This window comes from Balaenoptera musculus, chromosome 20 (assembly GCF_009873245.2).
Source record: "Balaenoptera musculus isolate JJ_BM4_2016_0621 chromosome 20, mBalMus1.pri.v3, whole genome shotgun sequence".
NCBI classification, from domain to species: Eukaryota; Metazoa; Chordata; class Mammalia; order Artiodactyla; family Balaenopteridae; genus Balaenoptera; species Balaenoptera musculus.
In genome coordinates this window covers 17264586-17282123 of record NC_045804.1, presented here as the reverse complement: position 1 = coordinate 17282123, position 17538 = coordinate 17264586, and the positions used below count along the sequence as shown (strand labels likewise).

The following is a 17538-nucleotide window of genomic DNA, read 5'->3' as shown; positions in this document are numbered from 1 at the left end:
ACAAAAACGCTAAAACTATAATAAAGCTTCTAGAAGAAAACAGAAGAATGTCCCCAAACTGGAAACAATCCAGGTGTATATCAACCAGAGGATGGATTAACAATTTATGTTCTGTGCACAATGGGATACTGTTGGGCAATAAAAAGGACCTGATTACACCATGTAACAATATGAATGAGCCTGGAAAACATTCCTGAGAGGAAGAAGTCACACACAAAATCGTAATGTGAATACATTTACATTAAGTTCAATAACAGTCAAAACTAATAAATGGTGAAATAAATTAGAACAGTGGTTGCCTGGGGCGGGGGGAGGGAGCAGGGGTAGACTGACTGGGAAAGGGCACAAGGGATCTTTCAGGGGTGGTGAAAACGGCCTCTGCCTTGACAGCAGTGTGAGTTACAAAGACGGATGTATGTATTTGTCAAAATTCAATGATCTGTACAAATAAGATCTGTATACCTCACTGTATGCACATTATACCTCCATAAAAAAAGTTTTAAATTAGAATATTTTATATTGAAAAAAAGGCAACATCAAAAAACTTCTCTCTGCTCCCTGGCTCTAAAATGCTTGCTCTCAGCCTGTGTACTCTGTAGAGTAGAAACCTCAGGGATTCTGCTGAGTACAACGTATGGGTCTGTGTCCACGTTTATAAGAGAGTTTGAAGTGGGCAAGATGGAACCACAGAAACACAACTGGCAGACACCAACCCAAGGACCTAAAACTCCTTATATAAATGTCACCACCCACCACCCAAAACAAAAGGGTATTTTATTCCTAAACCAACAGCCCAAACCACCCAGGCCACCCTTCCTCTCTGCTTTCTAATTTTCATTTTTAAGCACATTCAATTTCGTATGAAGTAACAAATATAAATGAAAGCTGGGCAGACCCCAACTTAACTTACACACATCACCAACTGCATCTGTATGACGGCATCTAACCTAATGTCCTGCATCCATTTTTTAAGTGAACACAGTAATGAGCAACTGAGAGAAGATGCAAGAGAGGTGAGAACAACACAAGGCATCACGGACAGGAGATCAAGAGCCACATTCTGCCCAGACAATGATATACAAGCCTCATGGAGTGAGATCTCTCAGGTCAAACTTTATCTCTGCCAGAGACCAGAGACATGTTTTTCCCATAACAATGATGGTATAAACTAGACTGTCACTAAAGATTCCGCTTAGCTCTGAAAGAGCAGATTATTTCATCACGCTATGAAGTTCAAGTACCAAGCTTCGAAAATCACTTGAAAATTAACATAAATTTCAAAAATGTTATTCATTTTCCACCCCAAATTTCACCAAATCAAGGCCCGGCTCCTTCACGCTCCCTCCTATGTTCCTTTCAAATGGTTTGGGCAGAAACTTCCCTGACAGAAGTGGGGTAGGAGGCAGGTGGAGGGAACCAAGAGGCAAAAGACAGGTATAGTAGGTGTGCAGAGGAAACGGAATTAGGAACCTCTCATTCCAGCCCCTGATTGCCCACCAGGCTTCCCGGCGCTTCACCTCTGGGGGCAGTGTTGGGGCAGAAGTTGCTTGGACTCCTCAGTGACACCAGACTTCGGGAGGAAGCTGACATGTGCTTTAACAATAAGCTCTGACCCCCAGTGGGTCAACTTGAGTGTGACATGGTGAGTCTCGTCCTAAAAAGGGTTTTACTGTTTTTCTGAGATATGGGAAGGAGGCCAGCAGTTTTCTAAAGAAAGGGAGGATTAACCGTCATGTATCAGTTTAGATTACTGCAGGTGGCTGTTCTGAAAGGGGGGCACCCATGGAGCTGTCGGAGACCACGCTCCCAGGCCATCTGAAGCACTGCGGCCATCAGCAAGAGATAAGTGTCACTCGCAGCTCGCCTGACCTTCTCCGGGTAAAGGTGGCAGGCGCTGCTCAGAATCGCCTGACCTTCTCCGGGTAAAGGTGGCAGGCGCTGCTCAGAAATGTACAGAAGTCCCGTGGAGCTGACAGGCTCAACGCGGTCCAACAAAAACTAAGATAAAGCTCACGCTTCCGAGTGACTGCTTCTCACAGCTCAGTGGCTGGGAGGGCTTCGTTCACAGGGGACCACACCCTGATAACAGACACAGCCCACACCCCATTATCCATCAGGGTTGATACAGGAAAAGGGCTGAGGCTGAAACATCATGACTGACATCAGAGGCTGTGTAATGTTTCTGTAAACCACTCCCAGGGGCTTTGAGTCTCAGCCAATGGGGCAGGGCTTCTAGGAATACCTGTTGCTAAAGAGCAAGTGAAGAGTCCCCGGGGATCACCAGCCTGTGCTCTGGAAGGCACCCGCTGCTAGTCAACCAAGGCAGCCCTAAGACCCCCTTCAGTTGCTGCTTCAGTCCCCCTTCAGCCCTAAGACCCCTTTCAGACCTCAGTACAGAGGTCTCGGCTATAAGGCCGTCCACCGGTGGGGGCGGCGGTGGGGGGGGGGGGTGCGGCGCCACACAGGAAAACCGAGAGAGAGCGAGAGGCCAAGTACAGCTGCGTCTTCCTTCTTGTGAGAGCGGATTCTGTAACAGAATTTCCCAGTCCATTATTGCTTCCTCTCATAGCAGCAGTCACTTTACATTAAGTTCAGGAAATGGAAAAAGACCTGGATACCAAGAGATGCCACATTATGCTTCATTGCAAACACAAGAAACACCTACTGGCAAAGGGAATTTGGCTCCTTTTGGACTCATAATAATTCAATTCCAACAGAAAGGAACCCAAACTCAAAGGCTCTGTCTCACTATCACAGTATCACAATTTAGGGGTATGCGATCAAAAGGTAAACGCAGGTCCCACACTTTTGGATAAAGCCAAAACAAAAGGCCTTCTCCCTGTCCCTGAAAAGGGCCCCCACCTTCAAGGTCAGTCTCTGGGCCCTCAGTCCCGCCAGAATACTGTGCCCGCCTCCAATGAGGTCATCCATGCCGTGGTGAATTTTCTGGAGGGAGGAGTTAAACTGCAGTGGCTCATCCATTGGTATGGTGGTGTCAGAGTCCTGTGAAAGAAACGCAGGCACTTGATTACTTTGCTTGTTGGTCAGCTCCTGGGGTCCCACCACATCTGACCACTCTGCCTCTTGGCCAAGGTCAAGCCGGAAAAACAGCCAGAGGTAATGGTGCGAGAATCAGAGGAACTTAACAGAGAAGAAAAAGCAAAGATCTGGGGTGGCCTCTGTCCACTCAGAGGAAAAGGAATTCTCAGACTTATCACTCTGCAAGTGGGTTCCACCACACAAGTCTTGTTCATCCCTGCCTCCATATCATTCCCCCAGCTTAGGAAAAACTCTATTCTTTTAAGACCTTGCTGGGCTTCTCCTAAAGGCTTTCTCTGACTCCTTGTTAACCTAGCTTATTCCAAATGTTCCTTTACTTGGCTTTCCCTCAGCGCAGTGTTAAAGGTTTGCTTTTGTCCTCCGGCTATTTTATCTACAGCTTATCCCTCCAATTAGACAGACTGGCTAAGGAGAGAAGAGACTGCTTTCTATTAAGGGCCTAACGGTGTTCAGGATGGGTCTATCCACCGGAGCAGGGAAGAAAAGTCTATAAAGAAATGAAGGCAGAAAAAACTAATACTGATCCAGTGCTTTCCACTGTGCATGCTCTTTACCCTAAGCTCACTTAATCCTCACTCTACCCGTATGCAGTAGTTATGATATTATCCCTGTTTTAGATGAAGAAACGGAAACCCAGAGAGGTGGAATGACTTGTTCAAGAGTACGCAGAGCTGGTTAAGACGTCCAGCGGGGCACGAATCCCAGTGCTGGGTGCAGAGCCTGCCCTCTTAACCATCCTGTAGGGAGAAACAGCAAGACCAATCCCAGGGCTCCACTTTTACACAGCAAGTGGGAAGGACACAGAAGCAGGGCACGACCAGCCACAGCACTGTCTTCTCTCCCGCCTCCTGACCATTAGAAACTCTTCTGCCAAGCAGTGCCACTTTTACCACTTTCCATCATCATGAAGAGGTTAAAGCACCTTTTCTTGGCTGCTCAAGTTCACAATCATTTTTCATTCAGGTATACGTCCCCCGACCCTGCTAACACGGGAGTTTCTCAAAGGTAGGAGTCATGGTTTTAAATTTAAACACGCTTTACTCTCGGTACCTTAAATAGCAGTCTGCATAAGCTGATGCTCGGTGGGTCAAGACTCCAGTGTTTGAATCAATTAGAGACTTCTTTTCATTTATTTGACAAATATTTATTGAATGCCTTTTATATACAAATCCTTCTTACCCTCCCATCTGAAAAGGTACAGCTGATGGGCTGTTATCTCTCAGAAAAATGTATTATACCTCCCGATCGTAGACAGACCAGGAAGAAGTTCATTCGGTCAGTTTTTATTAAGGGCCCACTGTACGCACAGCATCACACTAGGCTGTTAAGAAACAAAATAACTCTGAGCCATCATCCATGGCCTAAAAAGGCTGGAATAACCAATGCCACAGCTAGCAAAAGCCCATACACCACCTTTTCGTGTGTCGTACAGTTCTCTACTCTTTTGAAAGGTGGCTCTGCTTACCATTATACCACCAACACATGTTCATTGAACTTCTGAAGTGTTAAGCACAGTTACCTGACTGCTTGCGCTAGAGAAACCAAACTACATAGGCACATTCTGAAGCACCTGGGGACATTACTCCAAGTGTGGACACAGCAAAGAGAGTTAAACATCTGCAAAGTGGGAGCTGATCTGAATTCTGATAGGCTTAGAAAGCTAATACAATCTCTTTAGAAAATGAAACTCTCTGTAAAAACAAACAAAACAAACAACTCTCCCCCCCCACAAGGCCCACCTAATTTGGTGGAATACATTATGCAGGACACGACAAAGGCCAGTATGTTCTACAGCCATGTGTGGGAAATGATCCTCTTGAGACCAAAGGACAGGGACAAGGGTGTTCTAAGAAATCAAACATGCAAACCAACAGGCCACTTTCAAACAGGCTCGAGTCAAGGAATCCCGCTAAAATGAAATATCTGTTAACAAATCCCTCCAAACTGCCGCTCAGACTAGGGGCAAAAACATTTTAATGCATCTGACACTGGAAACACACACACACACACACACACACACACCCCACAACCCCCCCACAACGGCAACTGCCTGAAGGCAGCTTTGAAACGCTGCCCTCACTGCAAATAGCCTAAGTTCTAATCATCTGTCTCGATCTGATCAGGAAAACATTTCCACCATGTGAACGTCCACCTCTCTGCATCGGACCAGTCAAACCAGGTAATTTTCACCTCTGCTCGTTCCCTCAATTTAACTGCTTCCTCTTCAGGTTTTTGTGACAGAGAAAGATTCCCTGCTTAGGTCTAGTCTCTGTGGCAACGCACAAAGTCTGCCGTCACTTCCGGTTGCTCTCCTCCTGTCCGATCAGTCTGCTTCAGACATCCCCTAAAAGACCGCCGCTCAGAGCCCTGAGCTGCAGCTCCCACAAGCTGTCGAGTTCCTGCAGATCCCACCCAGGCGCCTGGCTTACATTAGCGGTGAAGGTGCGGGACAGAAGCTCTTCTCGCTGTCGTTCCTGCTGCTCCCTTGCGTATCGCCGATGCTGGAAGTTTTGGAGAGCAGTCTGCAGGTGCTGGACATCATACTTTAACTGGTCGACACGACTAGAATTGACAGAGAGATTAAATTCCAGGAGTCAAGAGCAGCATGATTGGAGGTAGCCAGGCTTTGCCTTCAGGAAAGAAGACATTTCCTTACCTCTCCCTACACCACTCCATGCCATCCACCCCCCTCAAATAATCTGATTTTGATCAATGATGTTGAAAGTAAAGAAAGAGCTTGTGGTTAGAGCAGGGTGGTAGCACATGAGATTCCAGCAGCTTTACTTAAATATCTGCTGGTCTCTGATTCTGGATGCATGACAGGGAACAGGTGACAGGAAGCAGGTTTGATGACCTCTTCCTGACCTTCCAGGGATTATATCGCTCTCCTGGAAGAAGCCCAAGGGCATTTTTGGAGTAAAGCATCAATGAAGTTTCATAAAACTTTTGGGAGCAGGGGTTGGGGTAGAGATGGTGAGGGTGGTTTCACTTTAATTTCATGGGGGTATATCAAACATTAGATCAGTATTTCATTATAAATACACTGATTGGAGTGATTAAGAGCAAGATATTTCAACTCAAGAATGTAGCGGGAACCAAAGAGCAGAGTGAAACTCCCCGGTAGCATCAGGTTTCAAGTGGCCATGGGTCTGGTCAGAAAAACAGTACCGGGGGCAAAATTTCTAAATGACACCAACGAGAAAAGGAGACATGAGGCTTCTGAGCCACTAACCTGACAGGCTTTTTATTCCTTTTTTTTTTTTAATTGAAGTATAGTTGATATACAATATGATATAAGTTAAACAGGTGTACAATATGGTGATTCACAAGTTTTAAAGGTTATACTCCATTCACAGTTATCATAAAACATTGGCTCTATTCCCTGTGTTGTACAACACAGGCTTTTTATTCCGAGGGGGTATCACTCAAACAGAATTGTGTTCTTTATGGGACTTTATCTTTGCATAGTCTCAGTTTTTTTCAATGTATAAATGGGATTTTCAGAATATGTGATGGCCTCCCCTGGGAGAAAGGCCTGCCGTGATAGGCCTGGGGTGTCAGAGTACTCACAGTTTGGCATTCTGTCTTTTGTTAGGAGGCTCCTTGCTGGACAAGATCTCCAGACGCTCTAGATGGCTGAATATCTGGTCTATGCTTGCTTGGATTTCGTTTTCTACTACTGCACAAAAGAGAAAAAAGAATAATTACTGGAAAAATAATAAATACAGTCATTTACCTTATCCCTTTCGATAAACAGTCAAAATGACCTCTTTTCCATTTCTAATCGTATACCAATGAGATTGCTGGGAAGGCAAACAAAGTCAAAGAATAATTGCTGGAATAATAATAATAATAGTGAACTTAAATTGGAATAAATCAAACATATCTTTTTTCTATATCAAATGAACTAAAAAATATGTATTTCAAAAGGAGAAAAATGCATACACTAATGATGATGGGGAAAAAATTCAAATTATACTAAGTGACTGTAAACGTTGTTTCAAAAAAAATATATATATATATATAGCTGTTAATGCCATAACAATGCCAATTTTTTTAAAAGCTGAAGATAAATCTGTAGAAATAAATTTCCTGCCTTTAGAAAATAAAATGAACATTTAAAGATTGTCCAAATAAATATTTTAAGCAAAATGTAGTATTTTCTGATACAAATTGAGGCCTCTTTTCATTTGAGATTATTTTCAGATATGGGTTATAAATATCTAGTAGAAAGACTGCCAACTGAACTCCCTACAGAACATAATGAGGTTAAAAAAAAAAAAAAAGCGCAAAGGGAAAGATTTAGTATGTGAAACATAGGGAAGAGTTCCCTTAAGAATGGGCAGACTGATGTTGGAGTCCCCAGAATAGACCGAATATCAACAGCAAAGAATCCACAGAGGTAACGATATGATAAATACAGTCATTTACCTTATCCCTTTCTCGATAAACAGTCAAAATGACCACTTTTCCATTTCTAATCATATACCAACGAGATTGCTGGGAAGGCAAACAAAGTCAACGCACAGAAGCAGCTAAACTGTGTGCAGAAAAAGGCATCCAGATTGCCTCTTGCCCAAAAAAGAAACGATAGTAGAGACAGAAATGTCACCTTCCTAGGGTAGCCCACAGCTAACAAGCACGGCTCAGAACAAGGTGGGGCACAGGACCAAGAGAAGAGGTGCTTTTGTAGCTGCAGAAAGCGGACGTGAGAAAACAGGAGAAACGGGCACGGCGCCAGCCAAGGAGTGAGAGGAGGGGACCGCATCTGCAGTGGGTGGGGGATCAGCAATGCCTGTGTGACCGACTCAGAAAAATGACCTTTTCTTACAACAGAGAAGAAACGAAAACACAGAAAGCAGCACTCTTCTCAAAGGAAATCACGGTGTGGGAACTAAACCAATTAATACTGCTCGTCGTTTCTGATAATCCGCCTAAAAAGCCACAGTTCTCAGCTCAGAAGAAATGGCCAATTCCAGTTAAACATCTCTGAATTTTTATGGACCACATTCCTCTACGGACTAGGTAATGAGATTAAGACAGATGGAGGAAAGGACTTCCATTCCCATAGGGCCATGTCAGGTTGAGTGGAGGGGTAATGGGGGATAAGACTTGTGGGATTCCAAAGGGCACAATCAGGGAAATCAGTGACTTTGCCATAGGGTTTTTCTGTCCACCCTAACAACAGAACTCATTCCACGCTGAATCATTAAGCCCCTGAGGCAGAAACGCAGTCAGGAAACCCAGCCCATTAGCACCGTGTCATCAGAGAAAGGACTCTGGTCTCCATAGTTAATTACTCACAGTGCAGAGACTGCTTGTCGGCTGTCTCCAGGCGTCCCATGTGAGACTGGATCTCGTGGACCTGCCTATCAAAGGAAGAGGGAGGAAATGAGTGAGACAGGAGTAATCAACAGCGCTTCGGTCAGGAAAGACAATTTTTCTAATGCCAACATCTAACTGATTTAAATTGACAGTATCGCTGAACTGTAAAATTTGTATGTGGCACTTCAGGTCACATGTTTTGGCACGGTTTCTAATATTTTAACATTAATATTAATAATAATACTGACAGGCAGCATCTAGTGAGTGCTTACTGCATCTGAGACGTTCTGCAAAGTCAGTAACCCTATGAGGAAAGTACTATTATCATCCTCATTTTGTAAATAAGACAACCGAAGCCCAGAAAGGTTATGTAACTTGTTCAAGGTCACACACCAAGTGATAAACCTCGATCTGGACCCAGCCAATCCTACTCTCTGTTCTTTGACCCAATGTGCTGAGCACTGGTCTGTACTAGGGAGAGTCAAAGGGCAAGAGAGATATAATCCTTGTCCTTGAGAAACAGTGTAATTAGGAAGGACAGGCCAGATAGACATGTAAAGTCCCAAGAAGATTTAAGAGAACACGAACACACAGAAGTGTAAACAAAAAGAAAGCTGAGGAGCTATGGGCAGCAGTGCTAAGCAAAGGCAATGAACAGAAGAGTGAGCTGGGGAAAGCTTTGTGGGTGAAGGGAGTTCTCAACATCATTTTGAAGAAGACAGACATGATTTGGTGAAGGAAGATGTGGAGAAAAAGACGTGCAAAAAGGCCTGCAAGGGCTTCCCTGGTGGCGCAGTGGTTGAGAATCTGCCTGCCAATGCAGGGGACACGGGTTCGAGCCCTGGTCTGGGGGGATCCCACATGCCGCGGAGCAACTGGGCCCGTGAGCCACAATTGCTGAGCCTGCGCGTCTGGAGCCTGTGCTCCGCAACAAGAGAGGCCGCGATAGTGAGAGGCCCGCGCACCGTGATGAAGAGTGGCCCCCACTTGCTGCAACTAGAGAAAGCCTTAGCACAGAAACGAAGACCCAACACAGCCATAAATAAATAAATTAATAAAAAAAATAAAAATAAAAATAAATAAATAAATTTAAAAAAGGCCTGCAAGGCACGTCACGTGGGTTACCAGCAGGCTGGCCTGCCTGAGGGTTGGGGTCAGAGGGGAGAAGGGGATGAGGTGATTAGTTGGAGGAAACCATCAGAGGAAGGCCCTGAAAGATACAGATCTCCTGTTTGGTCAACATCTTTCCCTGGCAATACGAGGCGACTGCCATCTCATTTGGAAACGCCAACACTGCACCCAGAACCTCTGGCATGGTCCCGGACATCAGGCCCCAGAGCATCTTTTGGAGGCTCCCTGGGGATTGGGCAAGGTCACCTACCCGCTGAGCCCTTCCGAGCCGTCCTCTGTGATCAGTCCTGGGGATACTGTTTATCCTACCCCAACAACCGCCTCCTGGTGCTTCTGGTCTCCCCACGTGAGAGCCACATGAGAGGGGCCTGTGAGCTCTTCCATCATCACCAACCCTTGAGGGAAAGGTCGGCAACCATCCTCCACCATGAGCACCACAAACTGTGACCCCGAATTTACCAATGCGAGCCAGGAGCCCAAATTTCATTTGAACTTGCCTCTAGTCTTTTCCAGGGTGTCCCCGTGGCCTCTAAACATGACCCATGGCCCCAGAAGCAAGAGCAGCTCTCTAACGACTCTCAGAGCGCTCCTGGGCAAGACCCATGGTCCTGAGAGGCAGCAGGAAATCACTCCTAGAGCCTGCTACTTCAGGAAGGCAGGTCCGGATGCTTCAGAATGGAGGCACGTGGAGATATGGAGGCAGATGTAGAAAGGCAGCTTGAAGAAACCAACATCTGGATCAGGGCCACCGTGAAAACAGCCAGAGAGGACTGGATGGCAATGCTGAGATGGAAAAGAGAACTAGGACTTCCCTGAAGGCCTGGATGTGGGCAGTGAGGTGAATTTCTAACGGCAGTGGGACAAGAACGGACTACAATAAGTGCTGATGGCTCAGCTCGTTATCCATATGGAAAAAAGACACCTCACGTAACAGTACACAGAGATAAACTCAAGATGGTTTAAAGCCTAAATGTAAAAAGTGAGGCTTTAGAACTTTCTGAAGAAAATATAGGCGTGCATATTATGACTTCAGGTTAAAGAAGGATTTCCTAAACAAGACAAAAACCAAAACTACCCCCAAAACACCACAAACCACAAAAGAAAAGACTGATAGATTTGGCTACATTAAAACAAAAACCTTTTTACACCAAAGGCACAATTTACAAAAAAAAAAAAAAGACAGGCAGAGACTGGAAGATACCTGCAGCAGATAACAAGGGAATAGTATTCAGAATGTATAAGGAACTGCTACAAATCAATAGGAAAAGTCAAACAAAGCAATTTTTAAAATGGGCAAAGGGCAACTGACAGAAAAGGAAACCCAAATGGCCAATAAATATATGAAGAGACACTCTTCTAGTAATCAGGAAAATGCAAATTAAAAACAATGACATCATGGTGGTGCAGTGGTTAAGAATCCGCCTGCCAATGCGGGGGACACGGGTTCGAGCCCTGGTCCAGGAAGATCCCACATGCCACAGAGCAACTAAGCCCGTGTGCCACAACTACTGAAGCCCACGCTCTGCAACAAGAGAAGCCACTGCAATGAGAAACCCACGCACCGCAACGAAGAGTAGCCCTCGCGCAACTAGAGAAAAGCCCGCGCACAGCAACAAAGACCCAACGCCACCAAAAATAAACAAAATAAATAAATTTATTTAAAAAAATAATAAATAATGACATCATATTTCTCCCATTAGATTGACAAGTATTTTAAACTTTAAGGATGAGGGACTCATGGCAGGCAAAACCATGGTCCCCAAGGGATCCTGGGAAGACTTCCAGGTTCCACCAAAGGACTGCCTTTGGCTCTGTGTTTTGCTCAGTGTTTTTTAAAAATCAACGTTTGAGGGCTTCCCTGGTGGCGCAGTGGTTGAGAGTCTGCCTGCCAATGCAGGGGACGCGGGTTCGGGCCCTGGTCTGGGAGGATCCCACATGCTGTGGAGCAGCTGGGCCCGTGAGCCACAGCTACTGAGCCTGCGCGTCTGGAGCCTGTGCTCCGCAACAAGAGAGGCCACGACAGTGAGAGGCCCGCGCACCGCGATGAAGAGTGGCCCCCGCTCGCCGCAACTAGAGAAAGCCCTCGCACAGAAACGAAGACCCAACACGGCCAAAAATAAATAAATAAATAAATAAATAAATATTTTTTTAAAAAATCAACGTTTGATTATGAAATTTGCACATGATTCTGTGCTCTAGTGAGTGCTTAGGATATTGTACCACAAAACATATATTAACATTTTTCATTTAGGCTAAAGTAGTAAGATGAATTTGTCAGGGATAAAACACATTTTGTGTAAAACAGATAGCTAGTGGGAAGCAGCAGCATAACACAGGGAGATCAGCTCGGTGCTTTGTGACCACCTAGAGGGGTGGGATAGGGAGGGTGGGAGGGAGATGCAAGAGGGAGGAGATATGGGGAGATATATATATATGTATAGCTGATTCACTTTGTTATAAAGCAGAAACTAACACATCACTGTAAAGCAATTATACTCCAATAAAGATGTTTAAAAAAAACCCACACATTTTGACTTGAGGTTAAAAAAAAAAGTCAAATGCACAATATAGAATGGCATTCAACTTTGGGAGCCATCTGCTAAAGGAACCCTACCAATTAAAGGTTTCTCCCAATGGAAGATGAACAGGACGGCTGGAAAAGAGTTTAGAAGTCAAGTTATGAAGAGGAATGGTCAAAAGAGCTAGTGATAATGATCCTCTGAGAAAAGAAAAGAAAAAACTAAACTAAAATGGGGCAGCTGGGGCTCTTCAAGTATCTGGAGATGACATACAGAAAAGAGGAGTGGGCTTGTTCTCTGTTGCTGCTCCTTAAGGGAGACCCAGAACCAAAAGGTGCAAATTTCAAGATGACAGATTTCAGCTCAACCCCGGGAAAAATGAGAACAATTACAAACTTTCTCTTCAAGAAGAGGGAAAAAAGAAGAGCTCCAGCATGTTTAAACACAGAGTACATGAACTACCTTGAGTTTTATAAAGGGTCTTCCCGACCAAAGTGAGTTGGAATGGAAGATCTTGCCAGTCACTTTCAATTCTGAAATTCTATGATGACAGCAGGAGAGATGATGCCCATACCCACAAAACCCTATAACCACTCTTCAGCTGGCTTTCACTGTTTTCTAAGCTACAATGGATAAACTTTAAATTGCAGGGAAACGTTACTGACTTTTTCCATCCAATCTCTATTTGCTTTGAATGAACTGAAAAAGTTAGAGCCAATAAAGCGATACAATCTCTACATGTCATGCCAGAGAGGAAATAAATGCAAAACAACAAAGCAAGCATGAATGGCATGGTGGGAACTGCTGTGCCGAGCGGCAGATCTGTTTTATACTGAACTGGGAATTCGGACACACATTTGAAGCCAATACGGAACAGCTGCTACACAAGCATGACTTGGGGGTGTGGACACTAGAAATCAGAAGTCCTAGCCCTGCCTAGCATGGGGTCCATGGTGGGCTTGGGTGAAGACATAACCAAGCAGAGACCTAGTAGCAAATAAGCAAGGGTCACTGTTGCTGATTAAAAAAAAAAAAAAACAGTCTGTCGAAGATCTAGGAAGAACTTTAAAACAGAATTGTTTTTTAAAAGTCCATGGAACTACCCCAGCCCCATCATATACATCCACTTTGTAACCATGCTGCCTCTGACCAACCTGAGCAGGAAACAGGGTTTTGGAGTTAAAAGATCTGAGTTGAAGTTCTAGTGCCACTGTGCAGTAGCTGAGGGACACTGAACAAGTCACTTAATTCCTTGGTGCCTCGGTGTTCTCAACTGTAAAACGGGGTACTGATAATCATAATTATTTAAAGTGTAGATCCAAATGCAATACGAAACTGCTGTGTAACCCATACAGAAGTTTGTTGTTTTTACTTAGCTTTGCTTAAAAGTAGTGGGAACCATCTGGGCATTTTCACTCACCCACTTTGCCTCTACTATATTTAGCCTCTCATCAGAAGGGAAAATCAAAAAAAGGAAAAGCTGGTTTTGAGATAAGGTAGCAGTCTTTAAACCCAGCTGTTCATCAAAATCACCTGGAGAGCTTGTTAAAAATAGAGCTTCTTGTGCTCCAAACCTATTGAATCAGAATCTCTAGTGATAATAAGGTCCAGGGCACTGAATGATCCTGGACAAATATGGGCACCTTTCCAAGCACTGGGATCTCAAAAATAGAAGCCTGGCTATTAGCTCCTCTATAAAGTTCATCCTAACACAGTATTATTTAAGTGCAAAATGTTTAACCTGTTTTTCATCTTTTTTTCTTTTCATTCATTGTTCAGGTAGTTCAGGCGTTTTCAAGATACACACTTTAAAATGTTGATCTAATTTCAATGTACTTTCAGGGACGTGGCAAGAGATAACTACAAATTGGGTTCAAAGTTCCAGTGAAATTAATACATTCAGTTACTGTTGTGTCAATTCAGCTGCAATCATTAATTTCTGCAATTGCAAAAGTTAACTGCTGATGCGCACAGGATTCTGTGTGTTTCCTTTTAAAGACACCCAATCACCAGTATTATGGAGCTGAAAGGAGACTTACAGTTTAATCAGCCCAAAACCTTCATTTTACAGATGAGGAAAACAAGGTGAAGAGGTCTAGAACCACAATCCCCAGTCCTGGTTCAGTCCTTGAGGGGAAAGGAGGCAGATCAGAATATACTGCAGCGTGAAACAAGGTAAACTCCCTGAGGGCAGGGCTGTACAGTTAGCACTGGGAATGGTGCCTGACACAGAGCAGATGCTCAATAAATATTCGCTGAATGAATGAACGACTGCATAGTAGAAGGCCTAGCAGTGGTTGGCCAGATCTTGCCCCTTGTCTGTTTTTGTAATAAAGTTTTATTGGAATACAGTCACATTCATTTGTTTACATATTGTCTTATAGCTGCTTGCCCACTATAATAGCAGAGTTGGACAGCTGCTACAGAGACCGTACTGCCTGTAAGGCCTGAAATATTTACTATCTGGCTCTTGACAGAAAAAGTTGGCGAGCTCTGCTATAGACTCTAAGGGTCTCCAGAGTTTGAGGGTAAATCATTGGAGGCCTGCAGAGGTAAGTAGTTCATCTACACTCCACAAATCTTGTTTGGGACACCGTTGAGTACTGCTCCTCTAAGTTCACATAGAATTGAGCTTCCTAGTCTACTATGTGATCAGCTACCTGCTGCAATGATAACAGGTAGTCTGAGACTCTGTGAACAAAATTATTCTTAAAAATAAACTGGGTCACGGCCTCCTTAGCAACATCCTTTAACCAAATTAACTAACCAGATGAGACTGTACATCACAGATCAACTTCAAAGCACTACTCAGTCCATTGAGCCTTATTATTGTAAAAGATCTGCCCTTTCTTAGTAACATGAGTATAATTTCCTGTTTCATTCCTTTTCCAACTGACTCACAGATCTAGTTTTTAAAGTTCCTTCCTATAATTATTATATGAGAATAGGGCTCCCCAGTGTAAGACCAATTCTGTCATTTCAATACTATTACAAAGTAGGCTCTACATTTTCACCCACCCAAACCAAACACATAATCAATAAACTAAAAAGAAAGAAAAGTAGAAAATGAAAGAGTAACTTAATGAAACATAAATGAAAATGAAACATAAACTTAGAAAATGAAACAATAATTGGATCACCTTCCTCTTATTCTAATGCTCCAAAGTATTGCTTTTGTTGTGAATTCATTAGAGAGGTGGGTCCCCATTTTCTTTCTTTCCCAGGCCCTGGAGGTGTGATTTTAAGTGTTTTCATCAGCACAAAACTACAGCATAAATTTGGAAGTTGTTAGAATAGGATAGATATAGGCATACACTCCAAAAAAATTGAAAACAGAGACTCAAACAGATATTTGTACACCAATGTTCTCAGCAGTATTATTCACAACAGCCAGAAGGTGGAAACAACCCAAGTGTCCATCAATAGATAAATGGATAATGAAACGTGGTGTGTGTGTGTGCGTGTGTGTGTATCCACAAAAGAATATTATTTAGCCATAAAAAGGAACGATGTTCTGATACACGCTATGACATATATGAACCTTGGAAACATTATGCTAAGTGAAATAAGCCAGACACAAAAGGACAAATATATTATTCGACTTATATAAGATATATAGAATCAGCAAATTCAGAAACAGAAAGCAGAACAGGTTACCAGGGACTTGGGGAAGAATGGGGAGGTACTGCTTAATGGGTACATGAGTTTCTGATTGGGATAATGAAAAAGTTCTTGAAATGGATAATGTTGATGGTTACACGACACTGTGAATGTACTTGATGTCACTGAACTGTACACTTAGAAATGATTATAGGGACTTCCCTGGTGGCGCAGTGGTTAAGAATCTGCCTGCCAATGCAGGGGACATGGGTTTGAGCCTTGGTTGGGGAAGATCCCACATGCTGCGGAGCAACTAAGCCCACGTGCCACAACTACTGAGCCTGCGCTCTAGAGCCCCCGAGCCACAACTACTGAGCCCGTGTGCCACAACTACTGAAGCCCGCGCACCTAAAGCCCGAGCTCTGCAACAAAAAGAAGCCACCGCAAGGAGAAGCCCGCACACCACAACGAAGAGTAGCCCCCACTCACCGCAACTAGAGAAAGCCCGCGTGCAGCAATGAGGACCCAACGCAGCCATACACACATACATAAATAAATAAAATATAAAAAAAGAAATGATTATAATTTTAAATGGAAAACTAAATGATACTGGTAACAATTAAAAATTAAATGGTTAACTTTAAAATGGTAAATTTTCATGTTATGCATGTTTGACCACAATAAAAGATAAATCATAAAAGATAAATCATCCCCCCAAATATGATAGGTATGATCTTATTTTCATATTCAATTACACATTTCAGCAAGTTCCAAAAATGCAGGACAATATGAATAAAGGACACTACCAAGGAATTTAAGTTATGAGAAGCTAAACCAAAACTCAATTTCCTTAAAGGTGACCTGTAACCAGATATGAATAGCAAGTACCGTAATAATACTGAATGCTATCTGAGCAATTTCTTTGTATCATAAAAATACGGTCTTTAGTATAAACCAAAATCAGAATAAAAGAAAAAAAATCACAGTGTAGAAGCAACAAGTTTTGAGTCAATAAAGACTAGGGACTAACATCATTTAGGAGCTGTGAGCTATTAATTAAACTTTTTCTGACGACCTTATCCCAGTGATGGATCCTTCTAAATTACTTAAGGAGATCCTGTTGGTACTGCTCATTTACCTTCCACCTCATTGTGCCACACGTTACACCTTTTTTCGTACACGTCCTGACTCTCCAACTAACCAGTAAACTCCTCTGTGCCGGGGCCCTGAGTCCCCACCAGCTCTACCAAATCGGACCATAGAGTTGGCAGGTGCTGGACAAAGTGCGACTTTCCCTTCACCTAGTCTACCCAGCGGGCAGTCATGGCCTCCAAGATCCCCGGAGGCATTCGGCCCAAAGTCCTCGGGCACCAGGTCGGACCCTCCGGCCGCCGCTACCTGGGCATCCCGTCAAAGACTGAGCACTTCCGAGCTGCTCCCCCCTGCAGCGCCCGGGCGGAAGGACTCGGCCTCCATACTGGCGGACGCCCGAGGCCCCAGGCCGGGGGCAGGCTTCGCCCAGCCTGGCTTTGCCCCAGCCCCTGCCCGACTCGTCCCTCACTTGTGCGTTTGCTGGTACAGCGGCTCCATGTCGCCGGCCCCGCCGGGTCCCGCGTCGGCTTCCACAGAACACGTCCTCACAGCCCCCTTCCGCTTCCGGCTCCGGCTTCCGGTCGCTGGACCCTCCCTTCCCTGCCGGCTAGGGCTGCCCCAACGCACGCCCTACTGGTGGTGACTGCGAGAAAGGAGAAGGGAAAAGAGTAGAGGGGCCTGGAGAAGAAGGCTAAGTGTAGTCAGAGCATCTGCCTCAGATGGGGGACGAGGAAGTATAGGTTTTGGCCGGAGGCTGTCTCCAGTATTGAGTCAGGCATTGGTAAGGGCAGTCGCAAGGTACGACGTGGGG

General features: G+C 44.3%; 1 protein-coding gene across 5 annotated transcripts in view; it reads right to left on the bottom strand.

The window, feature by feature from the left end:
* GOSR2 (golgi SNAP receptor complex member 2) overlaps positions 1-17293 on the bottom strand; it is a 40049-nt gene extending 22756 nt beyond the window's left edge. Inside the window, exons 1-6 of one of the 5 annotated variants that reach the window (XM_036836701.1) lie at positions 17197-17246; positions 16125-16129; positions 8365-8429; positions 6631-6739; positions 5490-5622; positions 2863-3003 (exon numbers count right to left, since the gene is read on the bottom strand). In XM_036836701.1, coding sequence (XP_036692596.1) covers positions 2863-3003; positions 5490-5622; positions 6631-6739; positions 8365-8404 — 423 coding nt within the window. In that variant the 5' untranslated portion in view covers positions 8405-8429; positions 16125-16129; positions 17197-17246. Of the gene's footprint in view, positions 1-2862; positions 3004-5489; positions 5623-6630; positions 6740-8364; positions 8430-16124; positions 16130-17033; positions 17163-17196 lie in introns of those variants that run through there. The other 4 variants (XR_005017776.1, XM_036836697.1, XM_036836698.1 and 1 more) reach the window with 4 other exon arrangements.
* Between the last annotated feature and the right edge of the window lie 245 nt (positions 17294-17538).